This window comes from Falco rusticolus, chromosome 4 (genome assembly GCF_015220075.1).
Source record: "Falco rusticolus isolate bFalRus1 chromosome 4, bFalRus1.pri, whole genome shotgun sequence".
Classification (NCBI taxonomy): domain Eukaryota; kingdom Metazoa; phylum Chordata; class Aves; order Falconiformes; family Falconidae; genus Falco; species Falco rusticolus.
The window spans coordinates 7,388,108-7,397,376 of record NC_051190.1 but is presented as its reverse complement, the minus strand read 5'-3'; the positions used below and the strand labels follow the sequence as shown (position 1 = coordinate 7,397,376).

General features: G+C 54.6%; 1 protein-coding gene across 2 annotated transcripts; it reads right to left on the bottom strand.

The window, feature by feature from the left end:
• Window positions 1-541: 541 nt before the first annotated feature.
• Window positions 542-9,267, bottom strand: PPM1M (protein phosphatase, Mg2+/Mn2+ dependent 1M). Of its 2 annotated transcripts, XM_037382604.1 has the most exons (11): window positions 9,042-9,267; window positions 7,844-7,967; window positions 6,916-7,170; window positions 6,310-6,422; window positions 5,115-5,199; window positions 4,688-4,806; window positions 4,158-4,221; window positions 3,132-3,239; window positions 2,693-2,841; window positions 1,992-2,028; window positions 542-1,866 (listed from the first exon to the last, which is right to left on the bottom strand). In XM_037382604.1, exons 1-11 carry the CDS (start codon window positions 9,254-9,256, stop codon window positions 1,792-1,794), a joined length of 1,344 nt encoding a protein of 447 aa, XP_037238501.1. In that variant the 5' UTR covers window positions 9,257-9,267; the 3' UTR covers window positions 542-1,791. The 2 variants fall into 2 exon arrangements, with proteins under 2 accessions (XP_037238501.1, XP_037238500.1); XM_037382603.1 differs by lacking the exon at window positions 1,992-2,028.
• Between the last annotated feature and the right edge of the window lie 2 nt (window positions 9,268-9,269).

Below are 9,269 nucleotides of genomic sequence, written 5' to 3'. Positions count from 1 at the left end.
CTACGTGTTGAGGTATGGTGCCCTAGGTAGAGAGGGGTGTTCACAGAAGCCTGTTTGGATGGAAAAGCTGAGCCCTTTCTCAGCAGGAAGGTGGGGAAATAGCTCGTTGTTCTGCAGCAACAGGAGGCTTGGATCGTTACAGTCAGCATGTATATATAGCATTACAGCTGCCGTCGGGGGGATGGCAGCCAGCATCAGGGGGGTAAAATCCCATGGGCATTGTTTTCAAGTTAAACAAAGACAAAGAGGATGGGGGGAAAGTGAAGCTGGAGACAAACATTTTCTGTTCTATCCCTTGCTTAAACCATGAGCAGGTAGCTGAGAAGGCTGCCTTGTGCCTGGGTCCAGGCCTTCCTCTGCAGGAAATCATCTTTTGGCACCTAGCCTTCAGGGTAGTACTGCTAACGGAATACTTCTAGTGGCAAACTGGTTTTTGGCAAAGACAAATCCCAAGCTAAAACTCCCCTGTGACTTTCTAAGGGTGTTTTTCTCCATCTCGGGTCTGTGTAAAACCTCTGCAAGGAATAAAACTGCCGTAAGATGCATTAAAAAAGTATTTTTATTTGGACTTTCATCCTTGTGGAACTTAAACACACACTGGGGTTTGTCCGTGTCACTAGGGAATTTTGCAACTTGTGCAATGAATGATGAAAACCAAAGTGGTTTTGGGGAGATGGGAAGCTTGCCCAGGCCTGAGTTTGCCTGGCTAATGAACAGGTTGAGAAGCAGATCCTTGGAGTTTAAGGCATAACTCTTGTTTGGCATGTAGTCTTCTGCACTGCTGCTCCTGTTGTAATTAAGTGCTTGAGATTCAGCACTGCAGACAAATTTGAACAAACCCAGTTTACTTGCAGCTCGTCTACTAAATCAGCTGATGTACTTAAACACTTCAGTTCTCATCAGTGATGCTGCAACAAAACGAGCTTTGCTGTCAGAAATTACCTGAATGAACAGAAAAAGTGTTAGCAAGTGTTGTGGACTAAGATTTGTTAGAAATCTGTATGTTGCATTACTAGTATACTTAAATGCTCTTAAATAACAGCAAGGCATGTATCTTTACACAGGAGGCTGCTGTACAACAGCAATGTGTAGCTTCACCTGCTAACGTTGTTTGGAGGTGGTGTGGCCTAGAAATGGCAACTTTCTCAAGCAAGAGGTCTGGGCTTCTGCTTCAGCATTTGCATTTCGCAGGCACAGCCATGCCTAATGCTGTCTTAGCAGCAGCTCCTGGGTTCTCAGTAAATCTCGTGTTACAGCAAATGGATACGAGATGTTTTAGCTTATGCATCCAGTTTTACACGACTGACTTCAAGTCTGATTAAAAAGCCAGCTCCTGAGGCTAGTTGGATCTCAATTGACCCTAATTTTTCAATAATAAAAAGGGAGAGGGGACACTGGAAATGTGGATTTGAGTCTCACTGTACCGCAAAGATCTTAGAAATAGTGCCCTTCAGCTTGCATGGCCCCCTTTGCAATTCCTCCTTGTCCCAATGAGAAAGGACTAAGGGGAATGATTAGTTGCTGACCGTTGCTCTCTTGCATGTTCTTAAGGAGCTAATGTTCTTGTTGATCTTCTGATTGCTGGCTGTGCATTTTCAGGTTGCAGTGCAGGTGGATTTGCTGGAAGAGAGTGCAATATGCACAGCAGAAATCCCTTGGTTGCAGGTTGATGCTGAATAGCACCACAGTAGGGGGACACAGATCCTGTGTCATGCTGACAGTCAGTCCTCATTCCTGTTGTGTAATGGGATGACAAATACAGAGATGTCATCGTAGGATGCCTCGTGGCTGTCATCCAGCATCCACTGGTGGCCTCTCTCCTTTCCCCTTGCTCTGCATACCAAGCACTTGGCCAATTCTGAAAATCTGTGGATGGAAAAAATGCAAGGTTTGGGTTAACAGCGCTGTGTCCTTAAGAACAACAGTGTGATGGCTTTATGTTGTCAGGATAGTAGGTGTTCATGGTTTAACCCCAGCCAGCAACTACGTACCATGCAGTTGCTCACTTGCTTGCTCACTTTCCCCCCACTGTGGGATAGGGAGGAGAATCAGAATAAGGCAAAACTCGTGGGTTAAGAACAACTTAATAATTGAAATAAAAAATAATAATAATGAAGGGGGGGGGGGGGAGGAGGAATAAAACCCATGAAAAAAACCACAAACAAAAAAACCCACCCCACCCCACCCCAAGTGATGCACCATACAATTGCTCACCACCCACTGATTGATGCCCAGTCCCTGAGCAGTGATCAGCAGCTCCTGGCCACCTCCCCTGGTTTATATACTGAGCATGATGTTCTGTGGCACGAAATATCCCTTTGGCTAGTTTGGGCCAACTGTCCTGGCTCTGCTCCCTGCCGGCTTCTTGTGCACCTGCTCCCTGGCAGAGCACGGGAAACTGAAAAGTCCTTGATTTAGAGTAAGCACTACTTAGCAACAACTAAAATGTCAGAGTGTTACCAACAATATTCTCATACTAAATCCAAAAATCCAGCACTGGTTTTGTGTGGGGTTTTTTACATGCCAATTTGATCAGTTTCTTTAGGGTGGGGAAAGATGAGGAGACAGTTTCCAGAGTCACAGAAAGATTGCTTGGTCACACCAGAGCTCAGCTAGAAGCAAAGTGATCTCAGCCTGCTTTTAGTCTGACCTGGTTCTTTGGAAGGAAAACTGATGGCAAAGTTGTTATTACCTGTGAGGATCTGTCCTGTTTTCTGCAAGGAAGGTCCTGACCATATGGGCCACCTCTTTATTGCACAGAACATCCCAAAGGCCATCAGTTGCCATGATGAGGACGTCGTCTTCCTTAATGTCATGCAGAGCAAAGTCAAACACATTCACCTGGAAAGCACAGGAGTACAGCAGTGACAATTCCTGCGATGTACTGGAGGGGTCAGGGAGATTACTCTTTCCCTGAGAGATGACAAAGCGGGACCAGGGTACTCTGAATCTTTTATGTCCCCTTGCTGCTGTGCTTCTAGATTCCTTTATCTTGGGGAGTCTCTGGGCGGCATGCAGAGAGATGGAAAACGGACACGGCTAAGGCCTGCCAGGTCTGCAAAAGGTGGGTGCTACAGAGGAGGAGCAGCATGTTTAATTCCACCCTGTAATTCCCACGTGCCATGACTGACCTTGGGAATGCAGGAGAGGAAAGGTTTGACTTCAACGTTGGTATCGATGACTTTCAGCTGATGATCCCCCAGACCTCGAGAGACAGCCAGAGTCCCCAGCAAGCGAGCCTGGCCCCAAACAAAGCAGAACAGTATTGAAACATGAAAATGGGGCACCTTTAAAGGCTGACGTGTAGGCATGTCCTGACTGATCTATGTGTTGCCTCTAGGACCCTTCTTCAAGCATCGCCAAGAACAGTGCCTGGGGACTTCAGAGACAAGGAGTTACCAGAAGCCAAAGCCATCAGAAGCATGGAAACAGCCTGCATGTGAACGGCTCCTGGTGGCCCGTGGTGTGCTCTGGAGTTAGTACCTGTACTCTGGGGAGTGCTGCAGACCTTAGGAAACCTGTGGTGGGATCTGTTCTTGATTTGGGGTGGCAAGGAAGAAAACTGGGCTGGGGGGGAAGGGGTCCTTCTGGCTGGCAAAGGACGTTCTGCCCTGGCTCCCTGCAGCGGGGGTGGCTTTCAGGTTGCGGTGCTGGGGAGGTGACTGCTCAACCCCAGCAGGCAGATGCTGGATGTGTGCAGTCGTTGCTTCTCCCTGCCTCCTCCTTCCCTCTCCAGGCTCCTTTTCTCAGCCTCTTGTCAAAGAAGAGGGTTTGTGGGAAAGGTGCTAATTGGAGCTGGAGGAGACAATCCAAAGTGGGATCTGCTGAAGCAAGTTCTGATCTGAAATGAGTTCTTGTGTGCAAGGGGAGATGAGGAAAGGGCAGGCTGGCTCAGGGCTGCTGTCTGCTTGGCTAGCAGGTGCTCTGGAGGAGGGTGCGACCTCTCTGCTCCGGAGGGCTCTGGTTTACGCTCACCAGGCAGCACAGTGCTAGCGAAGGGAGCTGCTGTATCAGGGCCGTGGGACTGCGCCATGCTGGAGAGCCCCAGAGCACTGGGAGCTCTGCAGTCCCAGTCTGGCGTGACTGTGAGTGACAGGGATGCCGAGGACCCCAGCAGACTTGCCTCTGCCTTCCCAGTGTGTAAAGCGTTACGCTACCTGCTTCCCGTGACCATGGACAAGAGGGTACTTGAGGTCAGCTTTCTCCACCATCTTGTATCCCCTAGAACAGAGAATTCAGCATTGACGTGGGACTTGTCTGACCTAATGGCACAACCCAGCCACAGTATTTTGACTGATCCAACCCTTGTGGTGCCCCCACGCACAGGTAGCTGACTGAGGAGGCCACTTGCTGAAGCAGGTGCAGCGAAGATGACCCCTTCCTGAATGCCCACGTGTTTTTCCCTCTCCCCTTCCTCCCTAGCTGGCTGGGTCTCCCTGCACAGCCCCACCTCGCAGGATCCCAGGACTATCTCAACTGTTCCTTAACCACCCTCCCAGAGCTGCAGTCCTTCAGCCAGCAGGGAGGCTGCTCACGGCATTCTTCTCTTGATCTGGCACAGCTTTGCACCGTCAAACACGCTGCTCTCACCAGTGGAGCATGCCCCTTCCCCTTTCACCTCCCCATCACTATGAGCAGGCAAAGCTGCCCTGTGCTGCAGCCTGACCCTCAGGCAGAAAGGACTCACCAGCCCTCCATGAAGTAATCCCGGTACAGGACTTTCTGGCCCACATCATCTCCCTTTAACCTCCGTGGAAACTCAAAGCGTGTGAACTCGCTGTCCAGGAGCTTGGGGAAAAGAAAAGCCTGGAGGAGGGAATGAAGGCATGAAGACGGACAGGTTCTGCTTCAGTGGAGAAGGGCTCCCAACTGCTTCTGCCTTGGGACTGGCATTCACGGCAGCAGAACGGGGAACAGAACTGGGAAAGCACATCCCAAGGAGGACAGGAGCATCTCCCATGCTAAAGGCTGTTGGCCGAATCTTGCCCCCAGCCCTCCTTGGCTAGCGCCAGATGACATTCTGGCCACACAGTGGCCATTGAGGAAAGCGGGTGGTCCTCTCTGACCCAGTGGGATGCTCACAACTGGACTAATGTGTGGAGGGAGTCACTCACCAAGTGCTGCAGTCGCTGCCTCTCGGTCTCAGGTGTGAACTCGCAGCTCATGGGCACGATGCTGTCCTTCAGAACGAGAATTGCCCTGCGAGGGGGGAAGAGGCAAAGAGCTGAGCCGTGTCTGTCACCGCAGCCCTCCTCTTACTGAAGCTAGCCCCAGGCTCAGCCAGGTGTGGGACCAGGGGTAACCAGTGGCAGAGCAGTGCCAGAGAACGGTTCTGCACCCAGAAGTGTTTAAAAATGACAGTATATTTTAAATAACTCCATTGCAATTGCACTGTTGCAGCAGAGAACTGAGCTTGCCTGGTTTGACAATGGCAGAGCTCGCTACTAGAGGAATGGTGGGCCAAGGCCAGAGGAGGAAGCTCTTGAGGATGCCCTGAAATCGCCTTCCACTTTTGAACACCTGCCGGGCTAGGCTTACTGCTGCCCATTGTGGCTGGGCGGTGTTAGTCCCTTGAAATCCCAAAACCCTTCCAGGAGGTATGAAAGCACCCATCCTTCCAACAACTCCTGTGGCAGGCAGGAGGGAACTGGCTGGGCTGCGCGCGTACCTTCCCAAGGATTAAGTAAGTGGTGTGGTTTAACCCGGCAGACGGCTGACCACCACGCAGCTCTGCACTCGCTCCTGCCCGCAGCGGGACAGTGGAGAATTGAGCAGAAAAAAAGTGTAATTCCTAAGCTGAGATGAAGACAGTTTAATAACACAGAAGAGGAAGTGAAAATAGTAATAATGATAAAAGAATCAGAATACACAAAACAAGTGCTGCACAATGCAGTTGCTCGCCACCTGCCAACCAATGCCCAGCCAGCGCCCGAGCCCCTGGCCAGCTCTCCCCCTAGTCTGTATGCCGAGCGTATGACACCATACGGTCTGGAATATCCCTTTGGCCAGCTGGGCTTGGCTGTCCCGACTGTGTCCTCTCCCAGCTCCTTGTGCCCCCCAGCCTACTTCCTTGGTGGGGTGAGAAGCTGAGAAGTCCTTGACTTGGTGTAAGCACTTTGCAGCAACAACTAAAACATCGGCGTGTGGTCAGGATTATTCTCATCCTAAATCCAAACCACAGCACTGCAGCAGCTGCTAGGAAGAAAATTAACTCTATCCCAGCCAAAACCAGGATAATATGATGCTGGAAACCTTGCTTATCTCCCAGGTCTCATCCCCCAGCAACTCCCCCCTTTTATTACGGCTCACCTGCTGTCCCCAGCATTAGCCACATACAGCTTTCCCTGGAAATAAAGGGCAGCCAGAGCAGTGCAGCCTCCTGTCTGATTTGTAGCTTCCATCTCCTGGCCGATGACTTCATCCTGTTGGTTTAAACAAGTTTGGAGAGCGATGTGAGCTGGGCTGCTGCTTTCTTTACCTGCCTCATGCCTCCCAGCAGAAATACAGAACCAAAACTGATTGCAGATGGGCCAGAGGAAACCAGCGAGGCGGAAGACAGTGCTGCTGTGGTACAGCCACAAAGGACTGGTTTAGGAGTGACAGGGAGATCCCAGACTTGTACATGCCGTACGAGTGTGACAATAGCCACCATCTAGCCCTAAAGAAATGCATCCCTTGGGCGCAGTTTAGCAGAGATGCTGTAGCTTTGCTCTGGGTCAGCCCTGCTGATGTGCAATAGATCCAAGGCAGATCTTGGGAAGCTGAGCCAGCATGATCTCAGCATGCTTAAAGGTTTGGCTGAATGTTCCTGTGTGCTCAGTGAGCTGCAGAACTGCAGACCCTGCCCACCCCAGGCAACAGGGAGGGACAGACTGCTTGGGGCAGCAGGACCAGTGTCTTGCACGGGGTACTCACACATTCCTGGAAGGCGTTTTCCAGGGCTCCCACCACCAGGTCTTCTGCATGGATGTGCTTCTCCTCCACGAACTGGGGGTCACTGTCGCAAACGCAGCGTCCACTGAGATGCATGGGGGGCTGGACCTCTGTGATGCCTCCCACAACCTCCTCCAGCTTCTGCTTAATGCAGTAGTGCAAATAGTTGGAGGCGATGATGGCAGCTTCTGGGCCACCATGGCCGTCAAACAGGGCCCAGTAGTAACCAGTCAGAAACTGCGGTGAGGAAGAGGGGCAAGATGGCAAAGAAGAAGGGGAAGGCAGGGGCTGAAGAGGTCATACAGATGGCAGGCTCGCAGCCAGGACATCACTACATGCTTTGCCTGGCTTTTCCACCCCTGCCACCATTCCCTGCTGCCAGTTAATCTCCCACACGGCTCAAAGTCACACGATGCCCCATGTGCTGCTCTGCCAGACCCATCACCTGAGCTCTGCGCGGCTGGATTTGCAGCCAGCCACCCTCACACGCTACTCCTCTTTGGTTTAGGGGAAACGGGGCCATTTTACGAGAGGCAAGGCAGAGCCACCCCCAGGTGAGAGCATCCCATGTTCCTGGTTCATGTGGCTGTCCCCGAGTGATGACAAGACACGCCAGCCCTTGAAAGCAGAGCGAGGACAGTAAAGCCCAGGTGAGGGCACCAGGTAAAGGGCTCGGATGACCTCATATGCCCTGAGTCATAGGCCACGGAAGTACAGACAGCACGTGCGGGCAGAGCTGCGTGCCTGCTGGCCAGACATAGGGTATATGGTCCCCTAATGTGTCCATGGAAGGGTTTCAGCACGTGGGCATGTAGGACTGATGGGGCAGCCCCCTGTTGCCTGTACTTGGGCCCTTGGGTGCAGAGCAGCGCTGGCAGCAGGGTGAACGCAGCCTGCCTGGGGACTCTACCTGCGTGGAGCACAGGATCAGCCATTCCTCGTCCTCCTCCAGGCCTGGCTCTCTCCTCCGGATGGAGATCTGACAGCAGGCTGCCTGGTCCTCATTGAACTCTGACTTCTCGGCGTTGATAACCCTGGGGGTGCAGATGCTCCAGGTAAGGCGTGCAGACCCACCGCACCTTCCCTGCTCCCAGCTGGCCGTGCTGGGCGCTCTGCAGCCACGGCGAGCGGCTGCACCTCACCCCTTCCGTCCTGCCCCATGCTCCCTGCTCCCTTTTCAGACTCCAGGATCTCTTTGCTGGGGATCTAAGTAACAAGCCCTTTACGTGCAGCGAGGAAAAGCTTGGCTAGGGACACAGGGACAAGTGGCGTGGGAGCACCCTGGCCTCAGGCAGCCCTTGTCAGCAGCCCACACTGCGATTTCCTCGGTGACACAGTGAATTGCAAAACCACCATGGGTTTTCCTTCCAGCCTGGCCAATGTTTGTCCCTGGCTGGGAGTCTGCTCTCCTTGCACAGCTCCTCTCTCCATGCTGCGCCATCCCAGGGCTGTCGATGTGGCTGGGCCAGGATGCGGGGTCAGCTCCCGGCTGGAGCTGTTCTGCCCGATCCATCCCCTCTGCCCTTAAAATCGGCAGACCCAGAGATTTCTAAAAAATGTCATTTTCCCCCTTCCTTTGTTTGACAGGCGCTTTGCGAGGAGCAAGGGGACGGACACCCGGCGGTGCCAGTCCCAGGAACCCCCCCCTGCCCCAAATGTCCTCCCGGCTCCTTGGGCCAGGGCGCGCAGCAGGGGACGGGCGACATCCCAGCGCCAGAGCGACGGACTAATCTGGGGACTATGGGGGCAGGAGGGGACAAGACAGCAGAGCTGGCCCTGCCACTTGTCACGCGGGGCCGGGGACAACCTGCCGCCGCACCGGGGCTCCCGCGGCTGCTGGCCGGGAGGGGCGGCTGCGGGCCCCGCCGCGGGGCCGGTCCCTGTGGGCTTCGCCGGGGTCGGGCAGGGGCTGCAGCGGGGGGGGGCTGCGCGGTGCGACCCACCCCCCGGGCACCTCCCCACGAGGTCCCTGCGCCCCCCGTGGGGCCCTACCCCCCCGCAGACCCCCGGCGCCCCCCAGACGCCCTCCCCAAGCCCTGTGAGCACCCTGTGAGACCCGCCCCCCGGGGTCCCCCGCAGCCCCCTCCCCGGGGCCGCCCCGCACTCACTCGGCGTAGCCCGCGCCCCAGGGCAGCGGCCGCTCGGGCCCGGTGCCCCGCACGGCCCGCCCGCCCCGCGGGCTCTCCTCGACGCCGCGCAGGAACTTGGGCCGGCGGTAGCGGAGGGCGGTGGGCGGCGGGCCCGGGCCAGGCCCCCCCTGCGTGCCGCCCGGCCGCTCGGCGGGGCCGCCCCGCCGCCAGCGCCGCAGCCACTCGGCGGACATGGCGGGGCCCGGC